Source organism: Phacochoerus africanus, chromosome 1 (genome assembly GCF_016906955.1).
Source record: "Phacochoerus africanus isolate WHEZ1 chromosome 1, ROS_Pafr_v1, whole genome shotgun sequence".
NCBI classification, from domain to species: Eukaryota; Metazoa; Chordata; class Mammalia; order Artiodactyla; family Suidae; genus Phacochoerus; species Phacochoerus africanus.
The window spans coordinates 229,112,159-229,135,011 of NC_062544.1; the positions used below are offsets into that span (position 1 = coordinate 229,112,159).

The 22,853-nt window shown below is 38.8% G+C and overlaps 1 protein-coding gene across 2 annotated transcripts in view; it reads right to left on the bottom strand.

Moving 5' to 3' along the window:
* The window catches only part of NECTIN3 (nectin cell adhesion molecule 3), a 121,503-nt gene extending 103,171 nt beyond the window's left edge, over positions 1-18,332 (bottom strand). Inside the window, exon 1 of one of the 2 annotated variants that reach the window (XM_047792882.1) lies at positions 17,918-18,332. In XM_047792882.1, the coding sequence (XP_047648838.1) occupies positions 17,918-18,077 (160 nt within the window). In that variant the 5' untranslated portion in view covers positions 18,078-18,332. The remainder of the gene's footprint in view (positions 1-17,917) is intronic. The other variant, XM_047792871.1, reaches the window with a different exon arrangement.
* Positions 18,333-22,853: the final 4,521 nt, after the last annotated feature.

Consider the following 22,853-nt stretch of genomic DNA (forward strand, 5'->3'; position numbering starts at 1 on the left):
AAGATGGGGTCTTTGCAAAGACTGATTCAGAAAACAAGAGACAATATACAAATATAAGGAATGAGAAAGGGGGATATTACTACAGATCCTCCTGGCACTAAAGAGGTAATAAACATAATGAACATCTTCATGTCAACAGATTTGAAAGCATACAATTGACAAATTCCTACAAAAAACACAAAGTGCCAAAACTGACACAAGAAAGAAAACGTAGATAGCATCATAATTATTTAAAAATAGAACTGTAACTAAAAATCCCTTCCATAAAAAAAATTACTTCAGGCCCAGGTGGCATTACTAACAAATCCTACCAAAGGAAAAAAAATTAGTGCCAATCTTCAACTCTTAGGATAGAAAAAAATGTAATGATTCACAATTTTTGAGTCTAGCATGACCTTGATAACAAAACTTGGCTAGAGCATTTAAAGAAAAGAAATTACAGGAGTTCCCGTCGTGGCTCAGTGGTTAACGAATCCGACTAGGAACCATGAGGTTGCGGGTTCGATCCCTGGCCTTGCTCAGTGGGTTAAGGATCCGGCGTTGCCGTGAGCTGTGGTGTAGGTTGCAGACGTGGCGCGGATCCTGCGTTGCTGTGGCTCTGGCGTAAGCTGGTGGCTACAGCTCCGATTCAACCCCTAGCCTGGAAACCTCCATATGCCGCTGGAGCAGCCCATGAAATGGCAAAAAGACAAAAAAAAAAAAAGAAAAGAAAAGAAATTACAGGCCAATTTAATTGAAATACATAGATGTGGGAGAAAAATAAAGAAAATATTAGTTGAATCCAGTAATATAATAAAGGGTATATTATTATTCTAGAAACACAAAGACGGTTGAACTTTTTAAAAATGTATTCACATTATTAAAAAAATCATACGATTATCTCAAAATTCAGATAATGCATTTGATAAAATTAAATTCCATTTATGATAAAAAAAAAACTTCTTAAGCAAACAAGGAGTAGAAATTTTCCTAATCTGATTTTTTTTAAAAAGTTGTATTAAAAAAAAACACTACAGCAAACATCATACTTAATTGAACACATTTTCACCTCAAGTTAAGAATGAGACAATGACGCCTGCAGTCACCACTTTAATTCAACATCATAGTGGAGATCCTAACCAGTGCAATAAGCAAAGGAAAAGAAAAAAAAGTACAAAAAAGTATAAGGATTGGGGAGAAATAAGGCTTTACTTATTCACAGATGGCATGACTATATAGATGGAAAATCCAAAAGAATCAACAAATATTAGAAATGAAGTCATTTAGCAAGGTCTCTGCATAAGATGACAATATCGAAAATCAATTATATTTTTATATGCCTGCAAACAATTAGCAATATTTTAAAAAAAATCATTTATAATAATATAAAAAACAAATTAATCAAAATGTGTTAAAAAAGTACTTTAATGCAAAATTTATAATTATGCAAGACTTCTACTCAAAGAAAAACTAGGACATTTTATAGAATGAAAGTTAAGAAAATCTCAGGAAATGGAGAGATATACCAGGCTTATGGGTTGGAAGATTCAGTACTATAGAGATGTCAATTTCAGCCCCACATGAATTCATATAGGTTTTGTTTTTTGTTGGGTGTTTTTTTTTTTTTTTTTTTTGGTCTTTTCTACGGCCACACCTGTGGCATATGGAGGTTCCCAGGCTAGGGGTCAAATCAGAGCTGTAGTTGCCAGCCTACGCCACAGCCACAGCAATGTGGAATTCGAGGCGTGTCTGCAACCTACACCACAGCTCAGGGCAATGCCAGATCCTTAACTCACTGAGCGAGGCCAGAGAGAGATCGAACCCATAACCTCATGGTTCCTAGTCGGATTCATTAACCACTGAGCCACAACAGGAACTCCTAATGCACATAGGTTTAATGTACTTGCACTAAAAATCCCTGCAGGTTTTTTGTTAAAACTGATAAACTGCTTCTAAAATTTATATGGAAAAGAAAAGGACCAAGATTAGCCACAATAAACTTGAATGAGTAGGTAGACTTACTATACCCAATTCCAGGATATATTATGCAGCTAAAATGAGACACTGTGGTATTTGTGCAAAGATAATAAAACGGATCAATGGGACAAAGAAGTGTCCAAAAATAAACCCATGTATATATGGCTACTTGATTAATCATAAAGATAGCATTGCAAAGCAGAGGGTATTTTCCATAAATGATAGTGGTTAACTGGATAGTAAATGAAGATAAAATATGGACCCTACCTCATAATCACAAAAAATAAATTCTAGATGTTACCATATTAAAGCAAAATAATAAAGTTTCTAGAGAAAATTGTTCTCATACAGTGTAACAGAAAGTTTTTGTAAATAAGACACAAATAATTTAAAAGAAAAAGATTGGTTTTGACTATATGGATAGATATTAAGGTATTTGTCTAAAGACACCATTAACACAGTGACAAAAAGGAGAAGATATTTTGCAATACATATAACTGATAGGTGGTTCACATCTAACACACATAGTAAGTTCCTATAAATCCATAAAGATACATGATAATCCAACTGAATAAAATGGGAAGAGAATTAACAGGTACTTCACAGAAGGATATTCAAATGGCCCATAATCCTTAGATCTCAGACACCAGATAAATATAAATTACAATCACAATGTTGTACCATTACATACTAATCAAAATGGATAAAAGAAAAACAGTGATATTACAAAGGGCTGGGAAGGTGGCAGAGCAACTGAAACTCCTATGCTTCATATGGGAAGTATAAGTTGTAACAAATACTTTCAAAAACTTTTTCAACAAAAACACACATAAAGTGAAATAGCAATTATACCACCAAAAGAAAGACACAGACGGTCTCTAACATTCGATGGTTCAATGCAACTATTTTTTGACTCTATGATGGTGTAAAAGCAATATACATTTAGTAGAAACTGCACCTCAAATTTTGAATTTTGATCTTTTCCTGCTACCAATATTCAGTAGGATACTCTCTCACAATGTCAGGAAGCAGCAGTGAGCCACAGCTCCCAGTCAGCCAGGCCATTACAAGGGTAAACGACCAATACTTAAGCTAGTCTGTATCCACACAAACATCCTGGTTTTCACTTTAAGTATTCAATAAATTACATGCAATATTAAACACTTTATTATAAAATAGGCTTTGAGTTAGATGACTGGCCCAACTATAGGCTAACCTAAGTGTCCTGGGCACATTAAGGTAGGCTAGGCTAAGCTGCAATGTTAGGATACACATATTAAATGCATTTTAACTAATATTTTCAACTTATAGGGATGTAACCCCATCAAAGATCAAGAAAAAGCTGTACAATGATGTTCACAGTAGTACTATTCATAAAAGCCTCAAAGTGAAAATAACCAAAATATCTGCCCAACATTAAAATGGATAGATCATGGATTAATTATGAAACAGAACACTGCATAGTGGTTTACAAAAAGAGAACTGCTGCTATATGCAACATAGATAAATCTCATAATATTAGCAAAGAAACACTATATAAAGTTCAAATAACAGATAAAACTAATTTATGATGTGAATTGTGGTTGTTATTGGGGAAGAGAGAAGCATTTGTGATTGGAAAGTAATGGAAGAGTGGCTTTTGGAGTGCTGGTAAAAGATTTATTTCTTGACCAGGATGGTTTCATGGATATGCTCACTTTGTAATAGTTCATTCTACTGCGCACTTACATTTATACTTTTCTGTATGTGTATATGTATATATATGTGTGTATAACATATTACATATTAAAGCTCTTTATTAATATAAGCATATGTTAATGCATATGCACATATGCATATATTAATAGTTTTTATTATTTCCTGAGTTTATGTCTCAAGTCTTATTCAAACCAGCCCATATTTCACATGTTCAAATTCTATATTTACCTGGCACTCTAATTTGAATCAAGCCTCAAATCTCACAATTAACTGTCAAAACCAAATTCATGACCCATTTATTATGAGGTATTATATATCCCTCTTTAAAAATATGTTGAAACCCTAACTCCAAGTACATGTGAATGTAAATTAAGATAAGGTCATACTGGAGATGTAAATTAAGATAAGGTCATACTGGAGTAGCGTGGGCTTAATCCAGTATGGTTGCTGTCTTTACAAGAAGAAGAATACACCAGAAAGGAAAAAAACAAAAAACAAAAACACATACAGAGAAAGCCTGTGACACCTGTAAACCAAGAAATGCCAAGGATTAATGGCCACCACTGGAAGTCAGGAGGAAGCTAGGATGTGGTAGGAATAACTACCCAGAGTCTCAGAAGGAACACAGTCGTGCTGACATCTTGATTTCAGTCTTCTAGGCTCCAGAAACATAAGAGAATAAATTTCTGTTATTGTAATCCACCCAGTTTGTAGTATTTTGTTATGGCAGGCCTAGGAAACTAACATATCCTCTCATGTACTATCTAATCCTTACCTCAACCGCCCTTTCCACAGTATTTACACTGTTACCTCATGTGTCTGACACAAAATCCCCAAATGTACTAATTTTTCCCTACTCCTCATATCTTGAGATCATTAATAAGTATTATTTTGCCTTTTTATTATCTCCTATGTTTAAAACTTTCCCTTTCATTTCAACCATTACCATCTTATTCAGGCCTCAATAACTCTATCTAAATTATCTTGTTTAGGATAATCAATTATTTCTTAAATACTACTTTACCTATATTATTTCTCTACTTATAAACCCCCAATAACATCCTATTATATTCAAAAGGCACTTAGTAGTAGCTCTATTCTACTTCCTTCAGAACATAAATACAATTGGTCCCCAAGAATACATTTTATCCTTTTATCAGCTGGTTTTTCACAGTATCTAGAATACTCTCCAGTACACAGTGATCAATCAACATAAACTTACTACCACTTCCACACCATCATTCATCATTCCCAAGTTCAAGTTATACCAACTTACGCCTTCAATACCGACCCATCATTTTATTCACTCTTAACTGATGTCTTATTCCATTTCTGTCCAAAGGTTCTATTACTAAGTCCCAACATCACCCTGCACTGATTCTCAAAACTTTTCACTTACATCACTAAAAAACCAAAGCCTCTCAATAACTTCCCTCTCTTATACCTGGAAGTGTCTCTGTATTTTCACCTACCATTTTCTTTTTCTCTAATAGAAGAGCCTGTCTTACCTGTGTTTTTAACGTTTCCACTTGCTTTCTGTTCCTGGGTCTTGCCATACCAATGTTCTCTTCCCACCCCCACCCCCAAAGATAGAGAAATCTCACCATAAAAATTTTCTTCAACTTTCTGTAGTGGATACTCATAGAAATATATTATCTTGGGCTATGGCAATAACGGCATCTAATTTCTAAAAGCTGCAATGCCAGTGTAAGAGGCAATGTCGTAATATTCAGTGTCTCAAGGAGGGAGCAAGAAATGACCTTGACAGACTGTCCTTAGATATTATCCTGGTTCTGGACGTGGTTCTAGATGCCTAGCCTCCTTTGATTCTTCATTTTCATACTTGAACCAATACATGTATTTAACAAAAGTCAAGTTTAAAGTATTTATAATTAAGAACCTTAACTAATGCCTTAGCTCAGGATGCTAGAACAAAATACCACAGACTGGGTGATTTAAACAACTAACATTTATCTCTCCAGTTCTGTAAGATAAGAAGTCCAAGATCAGGGTGTTAACCTGGTTGGGATCTGGTGAGAACTCTCTTTTCAGGCTGAGATGACTACCTTCTTGTTGTATTCTCATCATGGCAGAGGAAGGAAGCTCTGGTGTCTTTCTCTTCTTTTAAGGGCACTAATCCCATTATGAGGGCTCTAAATTCATGACCCTATCTAAATCTAATAACCTCCCAGAAAACCCTAATACCATCCCACAGGGAGTTAGGGCTTCACTATGAAATCTGTGGACAACCCATTCAGTACGTTAACAACCGATATATTATTCTTCCCTCTCAAATTATTCACTCATTTTCCTCTTTATCCAAAGCAGGCCCTACTGTACTACTTTCTATCTCCTCATGAGTTAATTTTTTGGAATCTGACTTTTCTGCTAACCACTTTTACTAAATTACTAAGTTGTCATTACACTTCTTTTAATTACTAAATATACCATCTATTTATCAAGTAAGATATTGTTTCTGGATTATTTCTCCTCTCCCTCCCTTTTATCCAATGAAAATACCTCAACCTTTAAATTTTCTTCCAGTACCCTCCCTACTTCCCATTTCTCCCTTCTCCTCTTCTACCCTCCCTGCTCTCTTCCCCCCCTGCCTCCTTTCTCCCTTAAACAGCTCAACTAACCCATATACCTCGGCCCTGATAATTCCCAATTTCATATCCTACCTCCTACCCTCTCTTAACAAATCTCCACTTACAGCTCTAAAATATGGCCCAGAATTAAAGTGTCTCCAGAAAGGTACTAGACTGATTCATCAGTCCTCTGACCAAAGCTTTCTAGTCATTTAAGAGAGAAACATAAGTTTATTACCAACTCTTCCTTCCTCACCCACAATATCCAACCACCAAATAATCTACTCAGATCCATCCCTCCCTTTAAAGTCCTCTGCCAAAATGCCTGTTTATCTCCACAATCCTCTCTTCCCATGGACAACTGCAATGGTTTTTCCCTTTGGCTTGCTTCTTATCTCAATGTCTTTTATATTGCTGTCAGAGGTATAAAATAGTCTCAATTCACAAATTCAGTGATTATCTGCCTTCAGAATCTCCTTACTGTCTACCACATAAAATCTAATCTCTTCAGCAAAGTATTTAAGAATCTATGATTTCCCTCCATAAAGCTCCTGTCTGAACCACATGGAACAACTAATTCCTTCTACAGAGTTTTCAGTCCAGTGATCTTTTCAGTCTGGAATGCCCTTTTTCACTGACTTCTCTCACAAATGGAAAACTCTTCCTTCGAGGTTCAGCTAAAAAATTAGGTCTTCTATTAAGTCTTCGGTTATGTCTTCCTCTATTCCCCAGTTAAACCACACCTTCTGTAATCTCACAATATTTTGTATTTCTAACACAATTCATTCTCTCTTGCATTATTGTTATTTGTACTTGTAAAGCACTTTACTGCAGTGTAATAAGGATTTCATTTAATTTTTCACAGCAACTCTGTAAAGGAGATATTATTTAACTAAGTATATTCCAGCTGAAACAGGCAGAAAGGTTAAATAACTGTATTTCAAAGAGACACACACATATACACAATTTTCTAATTCCAAATCTCCTAGCAATTAAATTTTATATTTCTTAAGGGCAAAATTTCCAAGGGGTAGTCCTTTCTGCCTAGCAGAGGCTTTGTGTTTTAACAAATATTCTCTTCCGTGCTTGAAATAACCTGTTTTCTCTAGCAAAACCCCAATCATTCTTGAAGATAACACCTCAAAAATTTTATCTCCTCTAACTAGCTTTCTCTGACTCTTCCAAGCCTAAATGATATATTTCTTTTTTTTTGGCTATATCATACCACTACTTGAAATGTTATTACAAATATCTAACATATGGTGTGTTACTAAAAATATCTGGTTTGTCTTACTAATGGGTTTATAAGCTTGGAGCAGCCATCATGTCTTACTCCACTGTGGTATCCTCTATACTTCTTATCACTTGGTTGGTGCTCTATTATCCATTTCCTTATTGATGCACGTGGGTCCTCAATCCATTTCCTCCTTCAATTTCTAAGACTTTTATTTTTTGCATTACAGGTGTAGATCAACTGTTGTGACCAATTAAAATGTTATCATATTTTAACAGAAAATATTACTCAACTCACTCTTGAAATTTATAGCACAAAGGTCAAGGAAGTATTTTAGTCATCATGGGGGAAACGTCTAGACTGACTTTTAGATGACTGTAGAGGGCAGCAAAGCAACAATAGTATCCTCAAAGGAAACTAATGTATTTTTCTTAGAGAACTTCAGATTTGTTTTTATATTCTAACAGATGCTGTTAGCATTAAAGCTTTTACAAGACAACAGACTTTTTAATATGTTATATAAAAATTTCACCAGCTATTTATATATTTAAACATTTTCACTATTAGTTATAAATACAATAAAAATGTATCAATGTTCAGATCTTTTTATACACATATGGAAAATTAGCTTAATAAACAATGAATGGCTTCAAAATAACCATAATTGCTAACTCTTTTACAAATCTAAAAGTTGACAACGTTTTTCATTGAAAAATGTAAAAATAACATCTTCAATGAAGGAAAAAAGTTAAATAAAAAAAAGCAGTTGCCATCATGGCTCAGAGGAAACGAATCTGACAAGTATCCGTGAGGACGCAGGTTCAACCCCTGGCCTCACTCAGTGGATTAAGGATCTGGCATTGCTGTGAACTGTGGTGTAGGTAGCAGACACGGCTCATAGGATTTGGCGTTGCTGCCACTGTAGTACAGGCCAACAGCTATAGTTCCAATTCAACCCCTAGCCTGGGAACCTCCATATGCCGAAGATGCGGCCCTAAAAAGACAAAAAAAAGAAAAAGAAAAAAGAAAAAGAAAAGGAAAAAAGTCAATAGTCTAACTAAATAGCCTTATTTTTTGCTAAGAAAGAAAAGATGTCTTCATTGGCATTACTAATTCTAGCCTTGATATGCCTTCTTTTTGTCATTCAAAAGCAGTCAGTCAACTGTAGAGGCTATATCAGCTTTAAAAGAAAAATAATCAATCTTTGACACTGTAGTAGTGTACAGCAAGCAAAAGGCAACAACTTGAAATAAGAGTTTCTTACTGTTATTTCAATATTAAAATTCATTCTGATTTTAATGTGGACTGGGCAAATAAAACCGTATCATCAAAACAATCATATGTTTAAAATCTCAGAATAACTTACAGGAATGGGGAAGCTACTATATAAGCTGATGTTCAATACAACTAGACTATTTGCATGTATTTCTCAAAATTTTTGTTGGTAATAATTTTTTACCACTTTTAAGTTTAACAAGTAGAAATCAGAGAAGGATAGAACTGTTAGCTATGTACCTTCTCCTATATGAGTCTCTTCAATAACAAAAAAAGAAATAGAAAGGCTTTTTAAAATCTTTCCATTTAAAATAAATGAAGCAGGCTATCTCTAAGCAGATGTAAATATTAGATAGTTTATTGTCTGACTTAGTCAATATTAAATTGAACTTATAACCATGAATGATTATCTTTAATCTAAACCAAATTAGAAAGGAGTTTGGAGTTCATAAAGACAAGGACACTTATGAAATGAAATCTTAATCTAGTTCACAGTAGCTATGACTAAATTAGATATCATATTAATAAGTTTCAAAAACAATGGCCTCAGATATTTTAGTAATGACAATCACGTCTATCAAAGATAAGTCACAAAGTCACTATATAAGTCATTTTACCGCAGTTTTCTAATACTAACATTTCATTAATATTTTTGCTTTTCCTCTGAAAGGAAGCCATGAGAAGAGTCCAGCACACTCTTAAAAATTATATACAATGTTTTCAAGCACTGAGTTGAAATCCTAGCTATATGAACCTATTTTTACAACTGCCTCTTGATTTTTTTCATATCCTTCCCAATTACAACACTGGTATACTTTCACTACAAAACAGAACAGCTATTTTTAAATTAATCCACTTTATTCCTAAAACTCAAAGCCAGAATGAGATGTTATACATAAAGTGAGATATGTCCCACAAAAGCTGCCTGAACTACATATATCTTAGGGTAGATATTACAGTGCTAATTTTGCAATACCAAAGAGGAAGAACTGTATTCCTCCTAGGTCAGTTTTGCAAATACTTCAGATTCAAAATGGGTAAGATGATAGGGAATAAAGAGAGAAGTAAAAAGAGCAAAAAGAATTTTTAGAAAAAGAAAAATCAACAAAGAACCTTCTCACCAAGCAACATCTTTAAAACCTGTCAACCTCTTCTAGTTTACTAAATAAATACTATATATGATATGCTATGTGTATATATGATATACTATCTTGGAAGAGTAGGAATAGAAATAGTGTCAAGATAGGAATAATATCCAGTATATAAACCTCTCTAAGGATATATTTCCTATAGTGTATACTGTAAAACACAGCTTGTACAACACAACAGGTTCTTTAATTAATGCAAAAAAGGATATTGATGCTCTAAGAATTTCTTAGACCATTAATAAACTAATGCATATACTGATTTTCCATAAGGAAGGGGGGTCACATGGTTAGTTTTTCCCATTCCCAAATGTATTCATTCAACCAGGATACTTTCTTCCAAAAACACTTTCTTAAGACTAGTGTTCTATCAAATATTTGGCAAACATAGCTCTAAACCTAAAAGCACAAAAAAAATGAACAAAATTTGCTCCAGGGACTAACGATTTGAAAGATAGCTAGGATTAGATGGGAAATGAAGTCAAATTCATAAGTTTTGTCATTATTTATTATAGCTACTATTGTTTTATTATTTTATTTCAACATGGAAGATGAAGTCATAAACCAAGTATTCTCTTGATACCATTTTGTTGTATAGCAAATTTGATCAATTCTTTAAATAGATATTAAGAGGAAATAATAATAAAAAAAAAAAGCAAATGTCTGGGAGCAAAACTTGGCACCCCATAATGCCTCTCTGGCACAAAATTACTTTGAGCTGAAAACAATCAGGGCCCAAAACACTCAGGAGAAAACTCTGACCCTCTCCCTAACTGCTTAATAAAAACTGAGATAGGAAGCTTATTCCTGGAATTGAGCTATCACCAGAGATATCTACAAAGAGTATGTGCTGTGTGGGGGGGACTCAGCAGGACCTATAGATCAGAGTCCACTCCATGTCTCATTGTCTCTGCAAAGTCCAACAAACACTCATTTACCAACCATTTGCTTTTCAATCTTCATGTGAATTGCCCTTCTCCCCTATGAAGTCTCAAAACACTACTCCCAATGCCCTCTTCTGTCTTTAACGGAAGGTGGCAAGTTACTCAGTTTTCCTGGGTCTCTTCCATGTACATATGCCATTAAACTTTCACTTGATTTTCTTCTTTTAGATTAGACTCATGTCAATGTTATTCTTAGACAAGCCAGAAGAACCCAGAGGAGTAAAGAAAACTTTCTTCCTCCCTGTTAAAATCCATACAGTTTAAAAAATAAACTGTGTTTATTCTGTGATACATGCTATGAGTGAAGCCTGAGGCAGTGTCCTTATTTATTGCAAAAAGTACACACCACAAAATAGCTTATAATACTAGATAATGAACATAAAGAGTAACTATTTTAGAAAGAAGAAATGCTCCTGTATGAAACAAGTGATAAGGGAAGGCTTCACAGAGAAAATTAATCTTAAACTGGGCATTTCAGAATTTGACTAGATAGGAAGGAAGAATAATATCACTATGAGTAAGAACCAGAGAAGGACATAAGCTACTAGGGAGATCACAAATAGTTCGGAGCCACATTATCCAATATGGTAGCCACCAGCCACATGTGACTACTAAACACATGAAATATGGCCCATCCAAACAACAATATGTAAGTGTAAAACATACATCAGATTACGGAGTTCCCGTCATGAACCTGACTAAGCATCCATGAGTATGCGGGTTTGATCCCTGGCCTCACTCAGTGGATTAAGGATATAGCACTGCCCTGAGCTGTGGTGTAGGTTGCAGACGTGGCTCAGATACCTGTGTCGCTGTGGCTGGGGTGTAGGCCAGGGGACTACAGCTCCAACTGGACCCTAGCCTGGGAACCTCCATGTGCTACAGGTGTGGCCCCAAAAAGAAAAATACTCATATTTCAAAGACAACAAATATATATAATAAAATATATATATAAATACAGTCTTTTGAAATATAAAATACCTCAATTTTAACATCAACTGCATGCTAAAATAACATTTTGGTTATATTATATTAAATAAAATATATTAAAATTAATTTCACCCATTTCTTTTATTTCTTTTTCTGGGTTTTTTTTTTTTTTTTGGTCTTTTGAGGGCCACATCCACAGCATATGGAGGTTCCCTAGGCTAGCGGTCTAATGAGAGCTACAGCTGCCGGCCTACACCACAGCCACAGCAACACCAGATCTGAGCCTCCACTGCAACTTACACCACAGGTCACGGCAACGCCGGATCCTTAACCCACTGAGCGAGGCCAGGGATCGAACCCACAAACTCATGGTTCCTAGTCGGATTCGTTTCCACTGTGTCACAACGGGAACTCCCCTTTTATTTCATTTTTAATGTGGTTCACATTATGTATATAATTCGCATTATTTCTACGGGACAGTCCTGGTGTAAACTAAATTTTATTTTGCTATTAAATTCTTAAAATAAAGAAATTTGAGTGCCCACTACATGCCTAGCACATGAGGGCACAACAATGAACAAAATAATGACCATATCTGGTGAAATCACATATAAAAAATGCTGTAATAAATAGCATTTATCAAGGGAAGAAACAATCATCTGAAGATATCTCTCAAAATGCCCCAATCACCAGGCTCCATTCCCTAGCCCTCTTGCAAAAACTGTCAATCCACTAAGTCCACAGTAGGACCTGGAATGTTGTTTGGAAAAAGACTTCCTAGTAACTAGAGTTTGAACCTGCCCACATACCCTACTTTTGCTGACCTTGGCTAGCTGAGAACAGTGATTTATAAACTCCTCCTTTTTTTTTTTTTTTGTCTTTTTTGCCATTTCTTGGGCAGCACCTGCGGCATATGGAGGTTCCCAGGCTAATCGGAGCTGTAGCACTTGGCCTACGCCAGGCTACTATGGTACCTGCAATATAGCGTAGCTAGACTTATAAGAGGCAGCCCTCACTAAAATTTTAAACTAATGACCTACGCTGTTAGTGAGCCATTTAGGAAAAAACCTAAAGTTCACCCTTGATAAAGATTCACAACAAATTTTATTTACATAAGTGATGAAACTATGTCAGAGCCTAATGCAGGAAAAAAAATCATAAGTTTTATGAAATTCAGGAAAGGATACACACTCAAGACAATTTTCAAACAAATTACAAAGGTAATCAAAAATATGACATTAATGGTGCTTACATTTTTTTCCTAAGTGCCTGGTATTCAAAACAATTATATTATTTACTTAAAGGCTATTTGATTTTATCCTACATTTACATATTAATACCATTATTAATTAAATGCCACATCTTTCACAAACCATATAGTCCATATTGTCATTTATTTATTTATTTATTTTTTGTTTTTTAGGGCCGCACATGTGGCATATGAAAGTTCCCAGGCTAGGGATAAAATTGGAGCTACAGCTGCTGGCCTATGCCACAGCCACAGCAATGCCAGATCCGAGCCGCGTCTGCAACCTACACCACAGCTCACAGCAATGTCAGACCCTTAATCCACTTAGCAAGGCTAGGGATAGACTCCTTGTCCTCTTGGACACTAGTCAGGTTCATTACTGCTGAGCCACAACTGGAACTCCATATTGCCAATTTTATGAGGACTTTGATAGATTATAGAATATGCTATAGCAATATATTATTAACTCACTAATTTTTAAGGGGTAAATTACAGAATAGCAAAACACTGCTTTTTAACAACAGCACTGGTCAATTTCTCGTCAATAATTTTCAAATAATAGGCAATAAGCCATGAGTTTTTTTCCTCAACTATACAGATGTAAAAGGTACATAAGAGTTGCTGAATCACTATATATATGTATGTATGTATATATATATATATATATATATACACATATGCACACACACATATATATATGAGCACAAGTGACATAAACAAAGTAAAATAGTAAATACACACACACCCACAAATATATAATTGCCCAGCTTTTCTAATTCCTATTTCTTACACTACAGCTAAATGTTAAATTTGGTTCACTTTGCAATAATACGTTTAGGATGTAGAAAGATTCATGTGGACAATATATATTAGAGGCTCCAACCTGATACTACCAATAACTTCATAAAGTAAAAGTGAAAATTATGACTCCTTCTTCAACTCCACATTTTTAACTTCATATTTTTTCAATATACCCACTAACATTCTAAGTGATCTTATGGAACTATCAGGTCCTAAACTGTATTCTACATCATTAAAGGTCTATTCAACTAGGTTCCATAAAACCAGTTGAGTTAATTTCATCATATCCCAAAATTCTGAAAATTGATCATCTGTATATCACAGGGGATAAATTTAAAGGATATTTAAAGAGTATTGATTGGGCTATACACTCAAAATAAAGATGTAAACTGCAAATACAGCAAGTCAATCAACTTGAAAACTTAATTATTCAAGCTGCTAGGGTAGAATTTTTTTTTTTTTTTGGCTGCACCCGCAGCATATGGAAGTTCCTGGGCCAGGGTACCGAATCCAAGCAGCAGCTGCAACCTACACCACAGACCTATGCCACGGCTGCAGCAATGCCTGATGCTTGCCTATGGCACCAGAGTGGGGATCAAACCCACATTGCCTCAGAGACAACCGAGAGTCTTAACCCATTTGTGCCAAAGCAGGAACTCCCCTTTGAGCAAAATTTAAGAATGACAAATATCAGGTTGGTTAGTTTATAATGTAAAAGATAATAAATGGTAACATTTGAATGTATATTCCATACATTCTACTAAGCATTTTATTTTATCCTTTCATTTAATCCTCACAAGACCTCTACAGGCAAATTGATATTATTTTTTTTGAAAGGATAAGAAACCTTAAGTTTACTGAGGTTAAGTAACTTGCCAAAAATTCACACAACTAGTAAGTGGTGGTCTTTTTTCAGAATCAAACTGCCGGTTTAGTATCTAAATCATAAACTGCAGAGAGAGAGAGAAAACTTATACCACTTACCACAATGTCTAATCTCAGGAAATCTGACTTGATTTTTTTAAAGTAATTTTTTTGCTCAGTTTACACTCATATCTTTACCTAACAGGTTAGGTATTCCTCTTCTGGGTGACCCACAATACACCTCATGCTGATCTCTGTCATAAACATGGAGCTGACCTATTACCATCTACTTATTTTACGGCTGTAAGCTCCTTGAAGCCAGGACTCTGCCTTCTTCATGTTTTAAGTCCCCAAGGGCCTATCAAGTGCTAGGTATATAGAAAGTTCTGAAAGTGTTCTTAAAGGTTCAGAAAAAGGTCTAATAGAAACATCTTTAGAAAAAAATCTAATAATCTTTTAAATATCCACTTAAGATAAAGCCTTGTTGAAAACAGAAAGAGTTGGAACTCAGAAATGAGGTTTATCAAGTCAAACAGTGTTGAAAAATCTAGTCCCCTTGACCTTTATACCTAGGAATTTCTTAGGCTTTAAAACAAACAAAAAAACACTAACAGTTTGTTAACCTGTAAAGTTCTCATTTTAAAAGTTCAGTTCTTCAATTAAGTCAGATAATGTACACCCTCAAAACAGTAAACCTGATATAATTTTTATAGCTTTCAGAATATCATGTCTACCACTTTTACTGCGAGGGTTTTTTTTTTTTTTTAAAGTAGTAATACTAACATGACACAAAATTATCTTGTGCCAATAGATGATAGCGCAGAAGTTCTGCCTAGTAAAGGCCATGCTAAATGTAAGCAGCATATCAAAACAGCAGCAAAAAGATAAAAATAATCTGTATGTGACAAAATAAGTAAAGCATTCTGATTAACAAGTCATATAGTCATGTCTTAATAAGCCTAAAAATCTTCTCACTCTAAAGCTAACTCAAACGAAGGTACATGTCAAACCCAGTAAGCAGTACTAGGAATGTTAGATCTGCAAACAGGTTACAAGAAGAAAATTCTGTTTCCATACTTACTAAGTATCCATAAATCAGGACAACTGTGCAGTACTCAAAGACTGAATTCTAAAATAAAGGTTTATGGAAAAAAACTTGTCATAAGGGTTCACAAATTAGGGTGTTATAACACTACAAGCCAAAAAAGGAAGTTCTTTAAGTGAGCAGTGCACAGTAACACAAAGCTAGTGTCTGTCTCTACAAGCAGAGATAACTCTAAAAACTTTAATTTACACCTCCTCTAAGTCACAGTCCATTTGTCTACACTATGTGAATTTTTAGGACTCTAAATTATCAAATCCCTCCGACAGCACATTATTAAAGAGTATTTTTTAACTCTTTTTCCATGTGAAAACCAGTGTTCTTTCAAAAACCAATTGACACTTCATTTGCACAATCACTGTGGAAATTATTACCCAAATTCAATTTCCTTGTGTTTTTATCTGTACATATCACCTAGCTTTAGTCTTCTATGGGGCTCTCTCTAGCTAGATAAACCTCTACTGGACATACAAATAACATTTTCTCAGTCTTTAACACAATATAAATCAGAATAGCAAAGTATTAACATCCGCTCCCACTTTCCTCCTACCCAGTTGTAATCCACAATCCTCCTTAATGGATAAGAATAGTACACAAATTCAATCTAGAATCTTGCATCAATTTAAAGAGGAAACTTCATTAAGAATTGTGTAGTGGAACCAAACACCTAGGGAGTGGGACTACAGAAACAATGTAAATTAGATAACATGCCATATATCATACCATATTCTATAAATCAGAAATTGTCACAGTGCTAGAAAAGCGAGGATGATTTTTATTGTCAGCCTATAAGGGGCACTCAATCTCTTAAAAACTTTTCCTCCCTCATAACCAACTATCCTGACACACCTAAAGGGTACAGGATTCTTTCTTCTAAGTCACACCAGCCAAGAAATTCACACACATCTCTCCTTGTAAAAAATACTGGTAAAACTTCTGGTTTCATTTTAGATTTCATTAAACACTGAGATCTAATAGGAGACTTGCATATGTCTTAGGCAAACCACTTTTGAGCAAGCTTAAGTTTGTTTTTCGTCTCCACTTTCCTCACCAAATAAGAATCATCGAATGAATAACGTCGTGCAGTGTTTCAGTATTACCAAAAAACAGAGCCAGTCCCCAAAGACTGGTGGCCTTATTTTCTCAAATCACTGCTTTCCATTAATGATATGTCCACCTCTCATGCATGAAACGAAGTTTTTGGTTTTTGGTTTTTAAGCTATCCTTAATGAGAACGCTTCCAGACTCCCCTACCTAGGAACTGAACTTTCGACTACCTCCAAATGTGACAGGAAAACTGTAACCTAACAGGAGGGAAGAAAGAGACAGGGTAGAGAGGCATGCGGCTTGTTTTGATCAGAACTGCCTAGGCACAGTCAATGCAATCAGGTATTACACATAGATCGAAGTCCTGAAAACAAATAGGGTTTGCTAAAATAAACATGGACAGTGTGGCAGACGTCCCACAAACTGGAAGGCATTGACTGGCTCAATGCAAAGCGAACCAGAGGCTGCCAGGGCAAAAAGGTGCCCGAGGACCGAGGAAAACTGATTATACGGAATGCAGCAGGGTGGACTAACATGGTGCCTTCTCCGGGGTAGAAGGCGATGAGGAGTGGGAACTCGAAGGTTTCCTTTGGTCGGGCTCTGGTCCCTACAGGTCTCCAAGCTCACAGCTCAAGTTTCACGAGGGGGAAAAGGAGGTGGCAAACGTGCATCCATCCCTTCACCTTAGCCCCAGCAGGTAAGTCCGCGCTCTGGGTCCCTCCGCGAATGAGCGAAGAAGTAACGGTCCTCAGAACAAACATAGAAGAGCCCCGCGCACCAAACACTCGGCGTCCGGGCGGAAAGCACAGTCGCCGAACCCGGGCCCGCAGCGTGACGAGCGGCGCGGCCGCGGGGGAGGGGAGCCCGCAGTCTGCGCCGCACTCGCCGGCCCCGGCCCTTCCCGGGCCTCGCCCCGGGCGCGGCGAAAAGTTTCCAGGCAAAGTCCGCCGCACCCGCTCGCGCAGCCAACCGCCGAAAACAACCGCCTCCCGCCCGGGAGAGCGGCCCACGCCGGCCTGGCCCTGGCGCCAGGACCCTCGGTCGCATCTCCCTCAGCCTGCGCCGGCCGCTGAGGTTCACCTACCACAGAGCCGGGAGAAGAGCAGCAGAGGGAAGAGCAGCAGCAGCAGCGGCGGTGGCGTCGGGGGCGGCAGCAGGAGCCCGGCCCCGGGGGGAGAAGCGGAGGAAAGTTGTGCTTTGCCGCCTCCGGGACACAGCGGAGCCGGCCCCGGGGTCCGCGCCATCCCCCACCCTCCCCCCGGCCCGCTCGCTCGCCCGCCCCCCGGCTCCCCTGGCCCCGGCGCCTCAGGAGGTGGGCGGCGGCAGCAGCAGCCGCGGCGCGGCGGCGACGGAAGGTCCGGTGCGCGCGTCCCTAACTCCCAGTTCTAGAGCGGTCGCCGCCGGCTGACACTCAGCCGAGCGCTCGCGGCTGCTTCGACTCCGCCGTCGCCGACGCCACTGCCGAGGCTGAGGCGGGAGCCGCCCGCTGCCGCCGCCGCCGCCGCCGCCACTCCCCTCCCCCCGGCACCCGCCCGCCTCGAACTCCTGGGAACTCGGAACACACCACCCCGCCCCACGCGGGAGGGGGAGAGGACGCCGACCCTCAAAGCAGGAGCTGGGACTCGGCCGCCCAACCCGAGCAACTGGCGCTCCCGGTATGGTTCCGGAGTGCGAGCCGCGACTCCTTCCACCCCGCCCTACTATACTCGCCCCTCCTCTTTCAAAAAACCAAAAATCTTTTTTCTCCACTTTGATAACGGGGTTTCTCCCAAAGCTGGGTTTTAAAAAGGACAGGAAAATCTGGAATAGGTTAGTAGGCCCCGCCCCTCGCGTTCCTGCCTTTCCCCCCCCTTCCCAGCGTTTCCAATGGTCTCGCCCACTCCGCCCCTCGCGGGTCCACCGCGGCCCCAGCGCAGACAGAGGCGGAGGGTGGTGGGACTATCGTGCTCGCGGCTCGCCTCGCACGGGCGGCGCTCTCCCTCTGGCGGGGACCCGGGACGTGGAGAATGGGGTGGGGAGGGGAGTGCAGGATGGAGCTGCCTTTCCGTTGCCCAAGCTAAAGGTTCCTGTCTGGGAAGCTGGACGTAGTCTGCTGGACTAGTCATCTCCCACGTCTCCGGGGGCTCAAAGGAGAGACTTTCTCCTTCTTCCTGCTTCCCGGACAGCTGTGCTCGCCGAGTCCCTCAAATCTTCCTAGCCCCACTTCCCTCCCCCACGCCCGCCGAGACACGTTTTTCTGGCTTGTTTCTCTGGGAGGGCAGTTGGGTGAAAGAGTCAACGAAGCTGGGCGAGGAGAGGGGCCCCAGAAGGTTTGCTTTCTCGCTCTCTCTTTCCTGGCTGTGAGGCTGTCCTCTATCCTCGCTGGGCGACTGGCAACAGGAGGCCGTGGATTTCCCCGATTGGAGCGCCTAGAGTGCGGTGGTGTTTTTCTTTGGTTTGGTTTCATTTGCATGTTCGCACGTGTAATTTTATTTTCATTGCCTGGTTTCCTCTGAACTGATCGCGGGAAAGCGACCTCGGGAAGTATTAAACACTTGTCCGAAAGAGGAGCGTTTGTGACCCACCACAACCCTCCTTCACATCGGTGGCTGCGCTCCCTGCCCTCATTTGCCCCGGGTGGCTTAACCTTAGAGCCACAGCCACTGGCATTTCTGCGGGGGTGGTAGACAGTCGATTGTCCCAAGGGGGGCTGGAGGCAGAGGACACATGTCCTCAATCCTAACACCATTATCTTTATGTTGGTCATGCTGTCTCCCCTAGACAGCCACAAATGTGCTCTAATTAAGAAAGTCAAACAAGGATTTAGCCTCCTGTCGCAATTAAACTAATGCTTGTCTGCCGCCAAGATCACCCTCTCCCCGCGCCCCCCGCTTCAATCACTAAGGTCTCCCCGACCTCCAGCCGCTGACTTACAATATTTTACTCACCTCCAAGGCTACACACAATTCTACCCCCTGCCCATCGCTCTGTTTTTCTTTCTTAACTTCCGCCTCATATTCTGTCTTCCAGATCTCGGTTTAAGTACCGCTTTTCCTCCACCCCCTTTTCTCTCTTCCTCTTTGCCAGTATGCCTCCGTCGTACTCTGCAAGCTTGCCTCCTGCAACCACTCCTTTTCATCACCTATTCTCAGAATGCACTCATGAACAAACCTTGTCCAGCATCGCTCAGGGAGATGCCCTGATGATGATCATAATTGACGAAATGTAGCTATTGTGACATTCCTTAGCTGTGCTGACACCACCGTTTCCCTTGAGAAAATTTCTTTTCCTATTTTCACATTCCCTGAACCTAATTTCACAGCTAAATTTAGATAGAGCCCACTGTGCAGTGACTAGCTAATTATCTGTTTAGATAGCACTTTTAACGCGTTAGTTGATACTCAGTTAAATGTTAAACAACCAAAATTTTAATATTGCTAGCCAATTTCATTCCCCTAGCCTTTCCCTCATAGTCCCAGTCCCCAGGAAAAAAAGTAATTTAGCCAACATTTGAAAAGGTGCCAAAGGCTTAATGTGGGGGCCACCATGCAATTGCTACAGAGACCATGAGGGATTACCAGGTTTAGTGTGTCTCAAAAGGATGATATGGAGCTTTAAAGAATATATTTCCTCCATATTTTGAGAATTGGATTAGTGGCAAGCTATACTCCCCTCTGACCTAAAGTGAAGAGAGCATAGAAGAACAGTATGCATGTTACAAGCATTTAAAGAGAAGCATGCTGGTGTTTTATGTGCACACATGTGTTATGTTTTAGTAATAATGTTATGTTAATATAACATCTTCAGCCACAGATGTCAAAGCACAGTTTTACTTCCTAGAAAAGGTTGCAATTACTATTATCCCTACTTGACAGCCAGAAAACCTAGACGCAGAGGTTAAATGCAAACACCACAAGCCCTGCTTGGTAGTTTCCCCTCCAGAACCAAGTTCTTGCCTTCTAGTTGATTCCTTTCAAGATTCCTTTTAAAAAGTTAAAAACAAATTAAGATAACTCAGGCTTCTACTTTCTTTTTTTTTTTGTCTTTTGTCTTTTTTGTTGTTGTTGTTGTTGTTGCTATTTCTTGGGCCGCTCCCGTGGCATATGGAGGTTCCCAGGCTAGGGGTTGAATCGGAGCTGTAGCCACCCGCCTACGCCAGAGCCACAGCAACGCGGATCCGAGCCGCGTCTGCAACCTACACCACAGCTCACGGCAACGCCGGATCCTTAACCCACTGAGCAAGGGCAGGGACCGAACCCACAACCTCATGGTTCCTAGTCGGATTCGTTAACCACTGCGCCACGACTGGAACTCCCAGGTTTCTACTTTCTACGTGTCCATCTCAAAATTACATTCTCCTTTAATAAAGACATATCCAACTCAAGCTTTCCTGTAGAAAATTATAACTAGCTACCAAAAAAGATTTTACATTATGTGATACAGCTCATTTTTTTCAAGGATCAGAACTGGGCTTTATATCATTTTCAGTGGTCTAACCTTACAGATAAGTTTGCCTTTGTTGTTTGAGTGACAAACTGGTTGAAGGAATACTTAATCACAGCTAATATTAAATTTCTGGCACCCTCGAATCCAAAATATGTATGTGTTTTCCAAGAAAAAAAAATTATCTGAACAAAAAGAAACATGATTCTAATACCAACAGTGATTTCATTATTTTGGGTTAAGAGTGTGTTGTCTATCCCATTTTCTGCTTTAAAGACTGTTGGCCAATTCATAGTTTCTCCAGACTCCAGACAGAAACAGGGGCTCCAGACCACCTTAGTTAATAGTGGATGTGGAGCGAGATACCTTACTCCTGCCAGAATCGGCACTAGGGGAGGGACAGAGAGGTGCTTTAGGCAACACACACACACACACACACACACACACACACACACACACGACTGTTGGCCAATTATTGAGGTTTGTTAACCTTTAACTAAAAAGCAAAGGTTGACATCTTATAAGGACATAATTATGTACAGTTTTGGGAATTCTATATTTACTCAAATAATCCAAATTAAAGGTTTGAGACTTTCAGAATTTCATATTTGATTCTTCCAACAGGAAGTATTTTTTAGTAGAGGTAGGCTATTATGTACATACTTCAGCTAGCTCCTTTTACCATCAGCAAATTTTTTTTATAACCTGCTATGGTGAAGAAGTATAGCTTTTCTCTCAGTGGAAGAGATGAGCAATGCTTTGTGGAATGTTTGGATTGGTACTATATTTGACAGTAAGCTGATGTTACCCAGCTAGAATCACAGCCTTCTATAGCAGAACTATGCAAATAGTTAAAAAACTGCAAACCTACAAAAAAGTCCACCCACATTTATTAAATACAACTACTTCCTGCTGAAAAGACCTTCCCCATGTATTCATATTGCTTTCTTCCTCATATTTCCTTTGGGTCTTTGCTCTAATTTCACTCCATCTAGATCTTCTATGACCACCCCATATGAATCACAACCTGTCCCTACCTCCATTCCCTATTCCCCCCACACACACCCACACACAACTTGCTTTAGTATCTCCATTGCACACACCATCTGACACATTATATCTTTATTTATATTGCTGTTTTCCCTTCACTAGAATGAAAGTTCCACAAAGATGGTCAGGGACCTATTTATTTTTTCACTGTTGAAACCCAACCACCTAGAACAATATCTGCTACATAGCTCCCAGATTGGATGATTAAACGATAACTCTAGTGACACAGCATACTCAAATGCATGTCTAATGGCAGACAAACTCAACAGAAGAATATTAATTTTTAAGGTCTTGTGTATATGATTATGTTGAGTTTTCAAGCTGCAAGATAGTTACTCGAACTGATCCTTGCTTAACACTCTTGATTTAATTGTTCTTGGTGCTGCTTATTAAGCTATCATCATCCCCCTCCATATTCACCCTTACTAATGGGGCTGAGGCTCTGCAGACATGTATCTGCTTTACCAGCTGGCTTCCTGGTAGGTTCTATCAGTAGAGGTCACTGGAGGGAACATGGTAGGTAGCAGTAGAGGAGGAGATATTTACTC